The sequence below is a fragment of the Pelophylax lessonae genome (assembly GCF_965119305.1).
Source record: "Pelophylax lessonae genome assembly, chromosome: 1".
Lineage (NCBI taxonomy): Eukaryota > Metazoa > Chordata > Amphibia > Anura > Ranidae > Pelophylax > Pelophylax lessonae.
This window is the reverse complement of record NC_138768.1, coordinates 9,974,604-9,992,836: the sequence shown is the minus strand read 5'-3', so window position 1 is coordinate 9,992,836 and position 18,233 is coordinate 9,974,604. Positions and strand designations below refer to the sequence as shown.

Here is an 18,233-nt window from a genome sequence, read left to right as displayed (position 1 = left end):
TTTGCGATCCTGGAAGTTCACCCACTGGTTTGCTACCGGGCCCCCTGGAGCATGGGGCCCGGTAGCGATTGCAACCCCTGCAACCCCTGTAGTTACGCCCCTGGTCCCAACACTGAACCTTGGGGTACACCACTGATAACCTTAGACCATTCAGAGTAATGCCTCGTACAAACGTAATGATTATCGGCCGACCGATCGTCCGACTTTTGTCCAGAGTGTTGTTGTGTTGGTTGGAATGTGCCTAGACTGCACACAAATTTTCTCGGCCAACAAAAATTTACTTCAGAAGTGATGTCATGTGATGGTTTACTTTCCGTGTGTTTTTTCTTCTCTGAGCATGCCCAGTCTTGCTCATCAGATTTTTGTCTGCCGAAATCTGTACTGACTGACGGAAAATCGGCCGTTGTGTTGACGGCCAACAAAAATTTTATAGCCTGCACACCAAATTTTTTTCGGCCGAAAAGTCGGAGTCGGTTGTCGGAAGTATCCTACTAACAAGCCGAAAATCGGCCGATCGGACGTTGGCCGAAAATTCACGGCCAATTATCGACGCGTGTGTACGGGGCTTTAGAATCATTAACCACTACTCTCTGAATTCTATCTTTTAGCGAATTTTCTATCCAATTACAAACCGATCTTTCCAAGCCTGTAGACTTTACCTTACACATTAGCCGTGTGTGGGAACTGTGTCAAACGCTTTTGCATTTGTCCAAGTATATGTCACTATATATACTCTGTCCAAGTATGCCACGTCCACAGGCACCCCTCTGTCCTAAGTTTTACTTACCTCCTCATAAAAAGAAATCAGGTTTGTTTGACAACTTCTGTCTTTCATGAATCCATGCTGTCTGTTGCTTAAAATATTATTTTCCAGCAAGAACTCATCTATGTGGTCTGTTATTAAACTCTCCAATATCTTCCCGTCTATAGAAGTTACACTAACAGGTCTATAGTTACTTGGCAAAGACTTTGATCCCTTTTTAAATATAGGCACCACATTGGCCCTACGCCAATCAAGTGGTACTATTCCAGTCCTTAACGAGTCCCTAAAAATTAGAAACAAAGGCTTAGAAATTACAGCGCTGAATTATTTTAGGATGTGTTTACAAGCAGAGGTCTTATCAGCACCTCACATTGTTCACATTGCTGCAAGTCAAGCCCTGATGGAAGCGGCGCTAGGACACCTGACACCTACTGGCTTTCAAAAACTGGATAGTGCCCCTGACTTTTAATGGAATAAAGTAACAGGACCTGTTAGCAGTGGTGTGGCGCTTCAGTTTCAATTCTTGTTACATTACACTACAAGCCAAGGAGACTGTGGAGATCCTCTTGAAGCGAGTGGCTTGCTATGGGGGCAATTCACCGGGAGGAGTAGCCAGCAGTGCAGGCGGGTTGATCCAAGATGAGAACCATTGCACAGGGTAGGTATAACATGTTTGTTGCTATTTTTTTTTTAATTTGTACTTTTAGTATAAATTTTAAATGTTTACTTGAGACAAGTTGCAGAAGTCCCACATGGCTGCCTTCCATCTCCTGAGACTGCACTCAGTGACTTGGGTCTGAGACTATACAGACATATCCCTCCACCCGGCACAGCCAGCATATAACAGAACAAGTAACCCCGGGAGAATTGTTCTCAGAGATATTACTAGACCCGGGCATGGGGCAGAAGACCCAAGACACATACCCTAGGTGCCTAGGTCTAGTAACGTCTATAGTGAATATTGACATGTTGCATCCAGCTGAACCCCAGAATCTCCGTAAATTCAGTCTAGATACATACATTGTGTCTGCAGCACAGAGAAGGAAGATTATCCGAGAGAAATACAGGAAAACAGGTCGGGGAACACAGCTCAGTAAAGAGACCAGGGTATTACAGGCTGATATCACCCAGTACTTGCCCTACTCTAGACCAATCAGTGAGCAGTATGGGTGGAGGAATGTATTTAACCACTTGCCAACCGCTCACTCGAGCTCTACTGCGGCAAAGTGGTTTGACTCCTCCCCTTGTGGGCGGCGCACGCGCGCTGCCGGAGTCTCGCTCCCGATCTCCTAAGTGACAAACAGTGACAGATTGCAGGGTTCAGCATAGCTGAACATGCGATCTGTCCCTATGTCACTCAGTCACCTCCCCCCACACACGTTAGTAAGCACCAGGCAATAAAATGAACCCCTTCCCTGCCAGTGTCATTTTTACAGTAACAGTGTATATTTATAGCACTGATTACTGTAGTAATGTCACTGGTACCCCCAAAAGTGTCAAAAATGTCAGTCAAGGGTCTGATCTGTCCGCCGCAATGTCGCAGTCCCGCAAAAAAAAAATAAAAAATCGCAGATCGCCGCCATTACTTGTTAAAAAAAAAAACACCAAAAATGACAGAAATCTTTCCCTTAGTTAGTAAACGCAATAATGTTTGCGCAAACCAATCAAAATACGCTTATTGTGATTTTTTTTACCAATTTGTTTTCTGTGTTAGCAGAAAACAAATTGGCCAAAAATTAAAAAAAAATTTGATTTTTACATTTTTTGGGGGGGAATTTCATACAAAAAAATTTGAAAAATATTGTTATTTTTTCAAAATTTACGCTCTTTTTTTGTTTATAGCGCAAAAAGTAAAAATCGCACAGGTGATCAAATACCACCAAAAGAAAGCTCTGTTTGTGGAAAAAAAGGACGTAAATTTTGTTTGGGTGCGGCGTTGCACAACCGTGCAATTGTCAGTTAAATTCGCATAGTGCCGAATCGCAAAAAGTGGCCTGGACGTAAGACAGCAAAATCCTCCGGTGGTAAAGTGGTTAATGTTAATGACCCACCTGTGCTGATCTCTGTAGGAGTGTCCTCCTCTATAAATGTACCCATTATTCCATCCTCCTCCATAGACTGCTGATCATCCCTCACATATGTCTCTTCGTCTTCTTCTTCAACCTCAAATTTTATAACTATCAGATCTTCACCCTAAGTCAAGAGAATGAGAGAAAATATCAACTGAAACATATAAGCTCAAATAAGAAATCCATACATTGTCTCCATGAGTCTGTGTTTTTTAAGCTCCATCACACAAACCTTGTAACAGTGAGGGATGGTGTGGTCTTCCTGTGTGGAATCCCGGGAATACAGAGGACGGGGACATCTCTCTGGTGGGTCCCTGGTATTAGGTGGCTCCATCATATCCTTGTGTCCTTCTGAAAACTCCTCCATCACTCCGTACTCCTCATCCTCCTCTTTATACTCTTCTTTAACATCAATATTATCATCCCTGAGGTTTCCACTCTGAACATATAATAAAACATTCATTGTAACAAACATGCTGTGTATAAATCAGAACTACCAATAATTGTCAATCATCTACCTGATGATGGTGAGGGATGGTGTGACCTTCCTGTGTGGAATCCCGGGAATACAGAGGAAGGACACATCTTTCTGGTGGGTCCCCATTACAGGCGGATTCAGGGTTACAAACATCCGACTTACAAACGACTCCTACTTACAAACAGGGAGAGATAACAGGAAATGAAAGGCAATCCACCCCTAGGAAGGGAAATTCACTCCTGTAAGAGTTCTCATGGGAAAAAGGGGTCTCCGCTGAAGCTTTATCACCAATCCTTGCTTCCTCAACACCCCCAAAAGTTTCAAAATCCATTTGTCATAGGGACAGAAAGTGAGATGAAATCTTCTGGACAGGAGTACAGACAGGAAAACATAAGATACAGTCCCTATTGTTATCCAAAAAATATTAAAGAAAAACATTTTGGGCTGGACCTACACTTAAAAAAATTTACCTGTTTTGACTTACAAACAAATTCAACTTAAGAACAAACCTACAGTCCCTATCTTGTTTGTAACCCGGGGGATCTAGGTGGACCCTCCATACTGCTCTCTCCTTTACAATAAAGTCTCCTCTTACCCGGTGATGTGAGGGGCGGCTGATTCTCCATCATGACGTCCTTGTAGAGATCCTTGTGTCCTTCTAAATACTCCCACTCCTCCATGGAGAAATAGACAGTGACATCCTGACACCTTATAGGAACCTGACACACACAATGATACAGTCACCATCCAGACACATCCCTTGTCTGTTACTGGATAATGTCCGAGAATTCCCAGCACCGCTCACCTCTCCTCGATGATCTCTCTGGTGACTTCTAGAATCTTCTTTTTATTTCTCTATTCTATCAGGGAGGGAGGTGGAGGCAATGTGATGGTCATTTACTCACCAAACTTCTCAGGAGGAAAACTCTAGATCTGAACACAAATAACAAATTCAAAATGATATTCCCAGAATCCTCCTCACCTAACTTTTTAGTTCTCCATTTTATTAAAGCCCCCCACTTCAGGCTAAGGTATAATATACCCACACAGGACGTCACTATGCAGGTAAAAGGAATTCTGAAGTCATTACACACAATGAAGGATCAACAGTCCTCTTCTCCTTGTGAGGATGCAAAGAGTCCACCAACATCCTAAAACCATCGAATAAAAAGAAATGAGCCCGATGGAGGGACATTGGTAGGAGGAGCTGTGAGGTCAGTGTGAAGTCGTAGGATTCTCTGTCTCTGGATGGAGGGACATTGGGAGGAGCTGTGAGGTCAGTGTGATATCATAGGATTCTCTGGATGGAGGGACATTGGGAGGAGCTTTGAGGTCAGTGTGATGTTGTAGGGTTCTCTGTCTCTGGATGGAGGGACATTGGGAGGAGGGGCTGTGAGGTCAGTGTGATGTCGTAGGATTCTCTGTCTCTGGATGGAGGGACATTGGGAGAAGGAGCTGTGAGGTCAGTGTGATGTCATAGGATTCTCTGTCTCTGGATGGAGGGAGGGACATTGGGAGAAGCTGTGAGGTCAGTGTGATGTCATAGGATTCTCTGTCTCTGGATGGAGGGACATTGGGAGGAGGAGCTGTGAGCTCAGTGTGATGTCATAGGATTCTCTGTCTCTGGATGGAGGGACATTGGGAGGATCTTTGAGGTCAGTGTGATGTCATAGGATTCTCTGTCTCTGGACGGAGGGACATTGGGAGAAGGAGCTGTGAGTTCACTGTGAGGTCATACGATTCTCCATCCCCACCACTAATAAAAGTCATATAATCCATTAGTATAGACTGACGAGGTGAGAAGGTGATTGGTGAGAAAGGTGACATCTCTAAAATGAAGCAAATGTTCCGACCCCGTAAATGGGGAAATATTCTGACCCCGAAGGGGTTAATCTAGGTTTCCACACTATATATGTGTGTATCATCATCTGCTGGAGATAAAAGACGTCACAGTGACTATGGAGGAATAGAACGGACATGACGGGGGAGGGTTACTGGGTGTAAATATTGTTATTAGGGTTGCCAGGTCTGCTTCCAAAAAATAGTGGACAAGCAGGGGTGTTATTTTAACACGTATTAAAATAATTACTTAAAATTCAAAACATCAAATATATTATAATAATATGTAAAATATTAAATTACATTTTACCTTTTGTGTGTGTAGCGGAGTAGCAGTATGATCCACGATATCTCCACTGGTAGTCAGGCACAGCATACAATAATCCTGGTAGCGTATAATATTCCCAGCCCTCCAATAACCAGACGACACATGGCTTGGAGGTCAAAACTAGACTGCTTTGTTTATTGAAAAACACAGGGATCTACACTCAGCCAAAATCCCTCCCTCTTCGAGACATTCCACACACAAAGCTGAACATCCCATAATACCTTACTCTGCCAGACAGAAACAATAGGACAATAGAAGGCAGGTATTTAACAATAACAAACCCCCACCCATCTCCTGAGGGACACTGCTCAGACATATGATAGTCCCAAGTGAAAGAGTTCTCACTCTCTCCACATAAACCACACTCCAAACACTTGGTTCTTAAAGGTATACACATGCAATAAACATAATGCATATACGAATGACAATATACAGTGGCTGTGTTTGCCACAATGCTCCCCCAGAACCAAGCCGGCATACACAGTCTGATCCATAACGGATCGGCTTGGGGATGTCCGGGGAGTACTCACAGATCATTTTTCCAGTTCAGTTTGTCGCGATAACCCGTCAGCATGGCCATTCTGTTTTCCGGGGAGGTAGTGACTAGTAAAGTCATAAGGTTGTAACGCCAAACTCCAGTGCAACAACCGGGCTCAATACTGTTCTTAATCCAAACATTGAAGCTTCTGGACCTCAGAAGGCCATAAGGTCTCCGGGATATTGGCCGGGGAATATGGACTGGCAGGATCAATGAGGGCAACTGGCCTAGATCGTTCCCCAGTAAGATGTCGGTGGGGAGCTCCCGTATCAACCCCACATCAATCAGACCTGACCCGGCACCCCAATTCAAGTGGATCCTCGCAGTGGGTAGTCGGTGTACTGCTCCCCCTGCCATCCGTACCACTGCTGAGCCTCCGGTTCGGGCGGCATCTGGAACCAGGTGTCGCTTGACCAAGGATGAGAGTGGCTCCCGTGTCTCGGAGACCTTGAGCGGGCATTCCATTTAACTGGACCGATTGTAGATGATGCTGTCGGTTCTCTGTAGCGGCTTGCACCGGGTTAGCTTCATGAAGGGTACCCCATTGCTCCTCTGTGTGTTTGAACCTGGGTACGACTGGGGAAACCTCTGTGGGATAGTAGGGGACCGTTGTCCATGCTGAAGGGGGTGACCCTGGTCGGATCCACGCAGCTTGGTTCCTGCTCTGGGTATAGTCTCGTCGATAGTGCCCAAACTGCTTGCACCTGTGGCACTGTACCCACTGCGGGACGAGTATCTGGGTGTCTGGTGTTTGGAGGAGTTTCGCCCAGTCTGTGGAAGTAGTGGTCCTGTGGTGCGAGCCTGATGCCGGGTAACAACCGAATAAGCTTCGTGGATGGTAGATTGGTGAACAAAAGCTGAAGTCAGCTCCCCCAGGTCGTTGCCCAAAATAACGTCTGCGGGTAAATCCTGCATCATGCCCACCTCCACATTCCCTGACCCAGCTCCCCAATTCAGGTGTACTTTCGCAGTGGGAACTTTGAAAATGGCTCCCCCAGCTACTCGCACAGCTACAGAATCCCCAGTGAGTTGTCTGGATGCAATAAGGTGATTCCGGACCAACGTGATGGTAGCCCCAGAGTCACGTAACCCTTCTAGTTGTCTCCCCTCCAGATGAACAGCTTGTCGGTGGTTTTGTCGATTGTCCGATGCCGCTTGGATGGGGTTAACCTCGTGTAGGGTGCCCAGGGGTTCCTCCATTTGGATTGCTGTGGAGGGTTGTAATGCAGGGGCTGCTTGGTAACAGTGTACAGCGGTTCGAGGTGCTGGTGTGTAGCCCTGATTCGGCCAGGGCTGACGAGGCCGATTTCGGGGACAGTCTTTCTGTATGTGCCCCATTTGGTTGCAGAGATGGCACCGGGTATGGGCTCGTGGTTGGTACCTGGGGTACTGACTGTTACCTCCTCCTGAACGCGGGTGTGCTGGTTCGGTGACTGTTGGTCGGTGATAGGGTTGCTGGGCAACTACCCTAGGCGGTGGTCGTTGTTCCCGTCTAGTGTCTTGGTGCTCATCTGCTAATTTGGCAGCCTCTGGAAGGGTGCAAGGTTTACGGTCCCTTACCCAGAGCTGCATTCCTTGAGGTAGTCTCCGGAAAAACTGCTCCAACAATAATAATTGCAAGACATCCTCTCGTGAAGTGGCTTGTGCTGCATCTAACCATCCGGTGGCCGCCCTGTGCAAACGATGGGCAAACTCAGTGTGGGAATCTTGGTCCTGCTTTTTAAGATCCCAGAATTGGAGTCGGTATGCCTCGGAGGTGATGGCATACCTGGTCAAAATCGCCTGCTTAACTTTCTGGTAGTCCCGGATGTCGGCATTAGGGACTGCCCGATATGCATCGGCCGCCCGGCCAGACAATTTCCCAGGCAATATCTGTACCTGATCCTCTGGGTCAATGTTATGTAACTGGCACAGCCTCTCGAAGTCTTGCAAATACCCATCTATTTCTCCCTCCGTGTCCGTGAAAATTTTAAATGCCTGGTACGGTATTTTGGGTTTACCTTGCGGCATGCTGAGTGGAGTTGGGTGTACTTGGAGAGGTTGTGGCTGGGGCCCCCTTTTGGCCATGATGTATTCATGTATGTCTGCTGCGACCCGTTCATGGGTTTCCATTGATGGGGTACTTGGATACAACGCTATCCTGCTGCGAAATTCCAGTTAAAATTCTCGGTCTGTTTCTGGCCTTGCATCCATGGCTGCTCTGTCTTCTTCCATGAGTTCTTCGATCAGTGTCGCCTTGTTTTTGTTGCTGGCTATCTTGCCTCTTGCCTCCAGCAATGCTTTCAATGTCTGCCACTTTAGCCGTGTATAATCCGTTCCCATTCACCAGCCTTTCGTGTAGTTTTACGTACTGCCGAACTCCGGTTTCATCTGAATGGTTTGGATCATACGTTGCTGTTTCTTTTCTCTTTGTCCACGTGAATACTGCCGAACGCTGCTTTGCTGTGTGGATAAAGATCCCGTCGCTTGCCACCAATTGTAGCAGTATGATCCACGATATCTCCACTGGTAGTCAGGCACAGCATACAATAATCCTGGTAGCGTATAATATTCTCAACCCTCCAATAACCAGACGACACATGGCTTGGAGGTCAAAACTAGACTGCTTTGTTTATTGAAAAACACAGGGATCTACACTCAGCCAAAACCCCTCCCTCTTCGAGACATTCCATACACAAAGCTGAACATCCCATAATACCTTACTCTGCCAGACAGAAACAATAGGACAATAGAAGGCAGGTATTTAACAATAACAAACTCCCACCCATCTCCTGAGGGACACTGCTCAGACATATGATAGTTCCAAGTGAAAGAGTTCTCACTCTCTCCACATAAACCACACTCCAAACACTTGGTTCTTAAAGGTATACACATGCAATAACCATAATGCATATACAAAGGACAATATACAGTGGCTGTGTTTGCCACAGTGTGTATTTTTTATTTGACTGCGCAGCTTTGATCAATTTTTTGTGTTTTAGAAATAATTCTTTCATTTCAGTACAACGTTGAGAAATATTAAAAAATATACAAAGTTCACTTCGAACTGATGGTACAAGCAGATGGTTACGTTCGTCAGTCCACAAATTTCCCATGACGCTGAAAATTCGTTCAACGTTTGCATTTGATACCGGATTGATGCACAATACTGGAACAGTTTCAGTAAACTCAGAGCTGGCTCTTTCTTGAAAAAGTACGTCCACTTTTTAAGGGATGAATCACCCTACAAATGAACATAAACTTCATCGAAGAGAGTGTTGGGTGGAAGTTCTTCTCGCCATGGTGATAATAACCAGATGTTCGTCATTTCTTCTAAAGTTGGAGGATTATTGCTATCAAATAGATTGAAACAACTTAGCGTCTCATATGTCCACTATTTTGTGAAAAAAATAGTGAACATAATGTGAAAAAAGTGGACTGTCCGCTCAAATAGTGGACACCTGGCAACCTTAATTATTATACAGGATTTATATAGCGCCAACAGATTGCGCAGTGCTTTACAATATGAGAGAAGACAATACAGTTACAATACAATTCAATACAGGAGGAATTGAAATAGAAAATAAGATCTTATTACCGCCTCTGCTGCCACTTCCAGCAATGTTTCCGCTCTGCTTCCTCCCAAATCACCTCTCACCCGGAACTTCCTGTGTGCCTGACATTACTTCCTTTCTGTATCTGACATCACTTCCTGTCTGTACCTGACATCACTTCCGGTCTTTACCTGACATCACTTCCTCTTTATTCCATAGAGACTTCCTGTCTAGGTAGAAGTGAGATCACCACCTTGTGGAGCTCAGAAAAACTGCAGGCCTGAGAAACGTTACGGCCTTGTGCTGTGTGTATATCCTTATAGATGGGTCATCACCACTCCCACCAATGGGGACAGAAATATATTACTGCCTAGTCCAGCTTTTCTCAGCCAGATTTCCTCCAACTGTTCTAGGGGCTCCTTGAGCAATGAACAACTTCTGTCTCCCAGTAACAATAAGGGGATTGTTCTCCTATTGGTCACCAAATAGGGACCAATAAACAGATCAACTGCAATGCCCTTTCGGTTTGAACTGAACCCATGTTTGTACAGAATTTGGCTTGTTTGAGAGATTGAAGAATGGGTATTCAGCCAAGGGGAACCTCCAGTTGCAGTATGACTACCAATACTAAATGAGGCAGCTTCCCGCTCAGGCTGGTTCATAGGGAGTCAGAAGCTGCAGGTGCCCCCTAACACATGTATAAAAAAATAAAAATACATATATATATAAGCATGCAGAAGTTTTATTTAGTGGCAATTTAAATTGTGTCATCTTTTCTCTTTGTAAATGTCACTTTTGTTATAGAACATCCTTACGGTAAGAATGGAAAAAAATAAAAAATGCATAAAATCTCCCCCTCTCCCTCCTTAACAAAATTTATACCATACTCTTTTAACCTGCAAATATAGCTCTGGCGGTGAAAGAGTTAATGTGAGATAGATGGGATCACCCTGCTGTGGTCACACTCTAAACATTAGAACTCCCCTTAGCTGCAGCCTGGTAATAACATTGCTAGGAGGTCTATTCATTTATAGCTGGTACATACTTCCCATTTTTAAATCTGAATTTCATCTTTATATGAACAGAACAGTGGCGGCTTGTGCATATGGGGCGCAGGGGCGCCCCCAATTCCCCCCCCCCCTATCCATGTGTCCAACCCCCTAATCTACATGCGGGGTGCCGGACGCATGGAGTTCAATGGGGCTTTTTTTTTTTTTAACCAAGTAACTAGAGCCAGAGGCTCTCACAGGATAAAAAAAAGGGTGGGCTCGGGGGTCGCAGAGCACTGTGCCCTGAGCCCACCCAGTTGTGTGACAATAGCAAATGAAAATTTGCTATTGTCACATGGATCCGCCTCCTGGCCAATCTAAGAGAAGCCATGCCATTGGGCACGGAGGATGAGGGAGGAGAAGCAGAAGACAGGGGGAAGAAGCCTAAGCTGCCACTGCCTGCTGCTGCAGATATCCAGGCAGTGTGATCAAGGGGGGGGGGGCTGTCCTGTGTCCTGTTTCGCTGTGGTCCGGAGGGGGGGGTATGGTGCGTCTGCCGCCCCCCCCCCCCCAGCCCATGGAGCACCAGCCGCCACTGGAACAGAATATGAATAAAATAGTACATCTAATCAAAGACTCAAATATCATCATAATCCTACCCCCACAGTGTCCTGCCCACCCTAGTCCTGCCCCAACAGATCCCTGTCCTCCCATGTCCTGCCCCCACAGATCCCTGTCTTCCCATTTCCTGCCCCCACAGATCCCTGTCCTCCCATGTCCATGCCCCACAGAGCCCTGTCCTTGCCCCACAGAGCCCTGTCCTTCCCATGTCCTTGCCCCACAGAGCCCTGTCCTCCCATGTCCTGGCCCCACAGAGCCCTATCCTCCCATGCCCTGGCCCCACAGAGCCCTGTCCTCCCATGTCCTGCCCCAACAGAGCCCTGTCCTCCCATGTCCTGCCCCCACATAGCCCTATCTTCCCATGTCCTGGCCCCACAGAGCCCTGTCCTCCCATGTCCTGCCCCCACAGATCCCTGCCCTTCCATGTCCTGCCCCCACATAGCCCTATCTTCCCATGTCCTGGCCCCACAGAGCCCTGTCCTCCCATGTCCTTGTCCCACAGAGCCCTGTCCTCCCATGTCCTGGCCCCACAGAGCCCTGTCCTCCCATGTCCTGGCCCCACAAATCCCTGTCCTACCATGTCCTGCCCCCACAGATCCCTGTCCTCCCATGTCCTGGCCCCACAGATCCCTGTCCTTCCATGTCCTGGCCCCACAGAGCCCTGTCCTTCCCATGTCCTTGCCCCACAGAGCCCTGTCCTTCCCATGTCCTTGCCCCACAGAGCCCTGTCCTCCCATGTCCTCGCCCACAGGTCCCTGTTTTCCCATGTCCTGGCCCCACGGATCCCTGTCCTCCCATGTCCTGCCCCCACGGAGCCCTGTCTTCCCATGTCCTGCCCCCACAGAGCCCTGTCTTCCCATGTCCTGACCCCACAGAGCCCTGTCTTCCCATGTCCTGCCCCCACAGATCCCTGTCCTCCCATGTCCTGGCCCCACAGATCCCTGTCCTCCCATGTCCTGGCCCCACAGATCCCTGTCCTCCCATGTCCTGCCCCCACAGATCCCTGTCCTCCCATGTCCTGCCCCCACAGATCCCTGTCTTCCCATGTCCTGCCCCCACAGATCCCTGCCCTTCCCAAGTCCTGCCCCCACAGATCCCTGCCCTTCCAAAGTCCTGCCTGTTCCTTTTGGAGGACCCCCTTGATAACCCCTCCCTGAGCCCCTCCTGCGTAATATTCTTCGGCACACTGTACACCGGTATGACTCTCATTATAAATTATTCCTTCTTTTTGGACTTGTGTGCTTTCCCCAATGAAAAGTGATCTGTGTTCTGTTCATTATTCAGAAATCATGTGACAGACGGTGGGGCGGAGTTGTATCACCTTCTCACTACCGCCATTAACCCCTTGAACCCCGCACTAGTGTGCTCCAACTACATACATTGCATGCACTTGCTGGGTGGTCACAAAGGGACCTCATTCACTTCAATGGGTGACATTCAGCAAGTGCTACACCCACCGAAAGTGACACCCCGGGGAGAATTCCTGATGTGACTGTGAGGACAGGTGCCATGTGTATACCCTGCACACTTCCTCTGTAGATAAATGGGGTGGGGAGGGGTGGATAAAGTGCAGCTCAACTGTGAAGTCTAACATCAATATAAAGGTGAAATCTACTTCGAAACTAAATAAAAGTGTGGAGTTCCTTTTTAATATCCATACCAGACCCTCATCCAGCATTAGGTGTAATATAAATATAAGGAAGAACTTCACTTCAAAACTAAATAAAAGTGTGGAGTTCCTCTTTAATATCCATACCAGACCCCCATCCAGAATTAGATGTAATATGAATATAAAGGGGAACTCTACTTCAAAAATAAACATAACTGTGGAGTTCCCATACTGTTTTGTCTTATTCACTAATGGTTCATATTGAAATCACTTCACCTGAAATTCACCTCCAAGATGGCCGCCGCTGACCCAACTTCTTGTTTGCTCCCTGTGTGCGTGAGGGGTGTGTCTGCAGACTGGAGCTCCACTCTTCACAGGAAACATGTGACCTCTTCAGTTTTTTTTTTTTATTAATTAATCAACTTTAACCCTTTTGCTTCCAGAGCTGTTTTTGCACACATGTTTAATAAATAATTTTAAGCCTGAAAATTACATAAAACCCCCAAAACATTATATATTTTCAAGAAGATTTTACCCCCTAATGACCAGGCCATATTTTGCCGTTTGGCACTGCGTTACTTTAACGGACAATTGCGCGGTCATACGCAAATAAAATTGATGTCCCTTTTCCCCCCACAAATAGAGCTTTCTTTTGGTGTTATTCGATCACCTGTGCGATTTTTATTTTTTTGCGCTATAAACATAAAAAGAGCGACAATTCTGAAAAAAAAAAAACAATTTTTTCACTTTCTGCTATAAAACATTCCCAATACAAAAAAAATTAAAAATCAAATTTTTTCATCATTTTAGGCCAATTTGTATTCTGCTACATAGGTAAAGAAAAATCCCAATAAGCGTATTTTGATTGTTTTGCGCAAAAGTTATCGTGTCTACAAACTAGGGGAAAGATTTATGTCATTTTTATATATTTTTTATTTTTTTACTAGTAATGACGGCGATCTGCGATTTTTAGCGGGACTGCGACATTGCGGCAGACAGATCGGACCCCTAACTGACATTTTTGACAGTTTTGGGGGGGACCAGTGACATTACTACAGTAATCAGTGCTAAAAACAGTGGTGGCTGGTGTTCCATGGGCCGGGGGGAGGGGGGGCAACAGACGGACCACAACCCCCCAACCCCCCTGGTCGCCGGCTCACTCACCCTGGACATGTGGAGGGCAGGCAGACGGCAGCTGCTTCCCCTTCAGTCTCCTGCGTCTCCTCCCTCCTCCTCCTCCTTGTCCAATGGCCAGACTTGTATAAAATATTCAAAATTTCTACTTGAGTAAAAGTACAAGTGCTCGATCAAAAAGTGACTTGAGTAGAAGTGGAAGTGCTCGCAGAAAAAGTTACTTAAGTAGAAGTACTAAAGTATTCAACATTTTTTTTACTTAAGTATTGCAAGTAGTTTTTTTCAAAAAATTTGCTACTTAAGTACTAAAAGTAAAAAGTACCAGTAGTTTTGAAAAAAAAATTCTACTCAAGTACTGAAAGTAGAAGTACAAGTACTGTGTTATGTAGTTATTAAAGAAAGAAGTCAAAAGTTTGAACATCATATTGTTTTTTATTATTTCAAATGATTTATTCAAATGATTAAACTAAAGGACAATCACAATTCCTTAGGCTGTAACTTTTTGTAAACAAAATACAGATAAAGTCCCTCCCTTCCCCTTTTAAAGCCAGGGGTGGTCTCCTTCCTGAGCTTCCTCACTCTCACAGCCAGGCAGATCACTTGAAGTTGAAGGGCCAGGGGTGGAAGGCGGTGTTTTTGGTTCGTCCATCTTTTCAGCTGATCAAAAGGCAGAACAGGAGCATGCGCAATCTTCTTAATCGCGGTTTGATTTGATTTGCTCAATAGATGATGATGTGCCAGGCCAGCTTTATCAAACCTACAACGCTTAAAGTGAAAAATGCATCAAAAACTACTAACAAAGTGGCCGTGCTAAAAATGCTAATAAAGTGCCGACAATTATATATATTCTTCTTGTATTCAAAATCATCGCCCACATTATCAAAAATAAAGTGACATGTCTGTGCTAAATGCAGTGCAAATTATTCCCACAATGTAAATTTAATTCATATAAAATATATATGACAATACCACAATAAAATAAGTTGTGATTGTGAATAAGTTAGGTGCAAGTTTAAGTGTGTAAACTAAACTTTATAACGAAAAGTCCATAACTGAATTGCAGTGTGCAATCTAAGAAGTGCTGTCACTTGCTGTCAGATGCTTCCACCTTTCTTCTGTGATCTGCTCAAGTAAAGTGGTGGACTGGATAGCCTCTCTCTCTCTGCCTCTCACCTTAGTAGCACTGGCACTGCACTGGTTCAAAAAGCTGTCTACATTATTTTCATTATAAGAACTTGTCAGAACATGCTTCCACCACCTGTCCTTCACACTAGTAGTGCTCATTTGCTTTGCTCAAGTCAAGTGCCACTGCCAGTGGCCACTGCAGTGCAGGCACAGCCACACAGGCAGAGGCAGGCCGCAGGAAGCACAGGCACCACCACAACACAACACTTATGGTCCATGGACCATGGATGGTCGGATAATCATCATAGCCGTCAGTCTCACTCTTCTTGGTTCAAAAAAGCCACCCATGACCCGTGTGTATATAATATATTAATATTTTATATTGATTATTTGATTCTCAAATGGCACATTTGCCATGGCAAGGATTAGGCCCTCTCCACGGTCCACCTCACTCACCTCATAGAGAAGAAGATGAGATAACGAAGAAAATGCTCAGAGTCCTGCTCCCGCGTCCGGCCGCCCGCGTCACAACTCCTCTCAGTAAGGGCCCTAAGGGGTGGAGTCTGAGTGACACAAAACACGTCTAGAGGCAGAGACCTCGAGCGGGAAGACGGCAGCACGGCTCCTCCAGTGCGGTCTTAACTTGATGATCATGACAGTGATTCCGCGGGCCGCGGCGCGGGCGAGGCTGTGGGATTGATTGAATTGAGTTGTGCTGCCTACTGCTACACGCTACCTACTACTAAATTGTGAGTCAGTATATTTTATTTCATTTTTATATATAAAAGCGGTATTGTTGAGCACTACTAGCCACTAGATCTCCTGGCTGTCACTTTGTCACATGTTGGGGAATCACAGCGGCTCGGCTCCAGAAGTAGCGGGTGTCCCCGTCATCCTGCCAGGGCCGCCAAGAAGTTCATCACCTAAGTTATTAATATATTATGAGGAGAGGACCTATGAGATTGAGAATTGAAATTAATTAAATATATATGGCTTTTTGAACCAGTGCCACAGTGCCACCCAGACGCTATCCACCAGTGCCACCACCATTAAGTGTGTTGGTCGGTCACTCGAGCACTGAAGGAGGTGGAAGCATCTGACAAGTGAAGTGACACTTTAGATTTGCACACTGGAATTCATTTATGGACTTTTCGTTATAGATAGGTTTACACACTTCAACTTGTTGCACGCACCTGACCTAACTTATTTCATAACTTATTTTATTGTGATTTATTGTCATATTTTATATGAATTGAATTTACTGTTACATTGTGGGAATAATTATTTTCACTGCATTTAGGCTTTAGCACATTCATGTCACTTTATTTTTGATACTGTGTGGAGTGTGGGCAGGGCACTGGGGGCAACAATGATATTATATCGATGGCACAGGCACTTTATTCGCACAGCCAAGTTGTGTTTGTTAATAGTTTCTTGATGCACTTTAAGCGCTGTCGAACCATTTGTTTGTTTGTTTCATATTTTCTTTTTATTGGAAAGATTTGGTATAGCAGCTTTTATTATACACAGCCTTTATTTTCGTATGATTTACAAATGACATTATACACATTTTTTTGAGCTTTATGCAACCTGCCATCTACTGTTCTGGCAGTGGTAATTTTTTTAAAAGTAACGAGTAACTATGCAGCACAAAAAAAAAATACTTGAGTAGAAGTATCGAAATCATCGAAAAAATGTAGTGAAGTAAAAGTAGAAGTAGGAGAAAAAAATTATACTCTAGGAAAGTACAGATACCGCCTTTCCGTACTTAAGTACAGTACTTAAGTAGTTCTACTTCGTTACTATACATCTCTGCCAATGGCATGGCTTCTCCTTTCGGTCAATCAGGAAATGGGTCTCAGTACCCGCTTCCTGATTGACCAGGAGGAGGATCCGTGTGACAATAGCGAATATTCATTCGCTATTGTCACACAACTGGGTGGGCTCAGGGTGCATTTCTCTGCGCCCCCCGAGCCCAAACCTTTTTGTGAAGCCTATTAGAGCCTCTGGCTCCAATCACAGCTTTAAAAAAACAAAAAAAAAACCCCATTGAAATCCATGCATCCAGCACCATGCATGTAGATTAGGGGGCCGGACGCATGGATGGGGGGAGGCGCCTCCAATGGACAGGCAACCACTGTCTAAAAATATGCACAGTTACTGTAATAATGACACTGGCAGGGAAGGGGTTAACTCAAGGGCGATCAAAGGGTTAAATGTGAGCCTAGGGGGTGTTTTCTAACTGTGAGAGGGATGGGCTTGTGGAATCAACACAGAGACCTGTGATCCTAAATAGAAGGATCACAGGCTCTCTGTGTTCATTCCAGAGAGAACAGCTGACCACCATTCCCTCTTAACGGGGAGCGATCGTGAGTGCATGGCGGCAATCGCTCGCCCGTGGATCGGCTTTCCCGCTGCCTAATGGGGACACGAGGGCACGCATGCGTGCCCCCAGGAGCGCTTTCGCGAACCGTCATACAGGTATGGCGGTTCATGCAGCGGAGCCAGCCTGCCGCAATATATCAGCGGCGGGCAGTCGGCAAGTAGCCAGAGAATAAAATAGTGGTAGCTCCAATTTTTTTAGGTTACATGATAATACCGCAAAATTTCAGTAAAAAACACACTAAAGTGAATTTAACGACAAACAAACTCAATAAGTTACCCACATTTTTGGTAAAAAATAAAAGATGAGGTTGCAACGAGTAAATAGTGTGATATTGGGGGGGTGTTTAGCTCAGTGGTAAATGTTTTTTCAGTGACTCCGTGGCAGTCAGCTATCAGGTTCAAGGGCATGGCAGCCCATTTTTATTAAAAGAAACACAATAAAAGTTCATACACAGGATTGCCCACACAGGGTTCTTCTCCAACAAATTAAAAAAATACAGAGTCACCTGGCTCCTAGGCTTACTTTGCCTTGACTTGCAGTTCCTTGATGAATAGATCTACTCCTGGCCCTAACAGGATTCTCCAGCCCCCCTGCGTTTGCTCACTCTCTCCCTGATTTCAGGACTTCCTCCAGCCCCCTTGGACTTTGGGTCTCCCAGGTCCATGTAGCCATCCCAACCTTCCCTGTCCTTCAGGCAAGAAGTCCCCCTCACCAGGGCTGCAGTCTCAGATAGAGACCACCACACCCCAACTTCCACCGCCTACTGCTCTCACCAGCCCATCGTTATATGGGCTGTAGGCACACACCCTGTTGGCCAGTGG

The 18,233-nt window shown here is 45.7% G+C and overlaps 3 protein-coding genes across 3 annotated transcripts in view; 2 read left to right on the top strand and 1 right to left on the bottom strand.

Annotated features, from left to right (window-relative positions):
• The window catches only part of LOC309563394 (uncharacterized protein), a gene marked incomplete at its 3' end in the record, with an annotated part of 732,657 nt that overhangs the window by 520,848 nt on the left and 193,576 nt on the right, over positions 1-18,233 (bottom strand). Inside the window, exons 8-9 of the mRNA XM_082267788.1 lie at positions 3,351-3,376; positions 3,065-3,271 (exon numbers count right to left, since the gene is read on the bottom strand). Of these exons, the coding sequence (XP_082123914.1) occupies positions 3,065-3,271; positions 3,351-3,376 (233 nt within the window). The remainder of the gene's footprint in view (positions 1-3,064; positions 3,272-3,350; positions 3,377-18,233) is intronic.
• LOC309563383 (uncharacterized protein) overlaps positions 1-18,233 on the top strand; it is a 797,887-nt gene that overhangs the window by 618,760 nt on the left and 160,894 nt on the right. The gene's annotated exons all lie outside the window — the stretch shown is intronic.
• LOC309567976 (uncharacterized protein) overlaps positions 1-18,233 on the top strand; it is a gene marked incomplete at its 3' end in the record, with an annotated part of 90,805 nt that overhangs the window by 56,251 nt on the left and 16,321 nt on the right. The window lies entirely within an intron of this gene.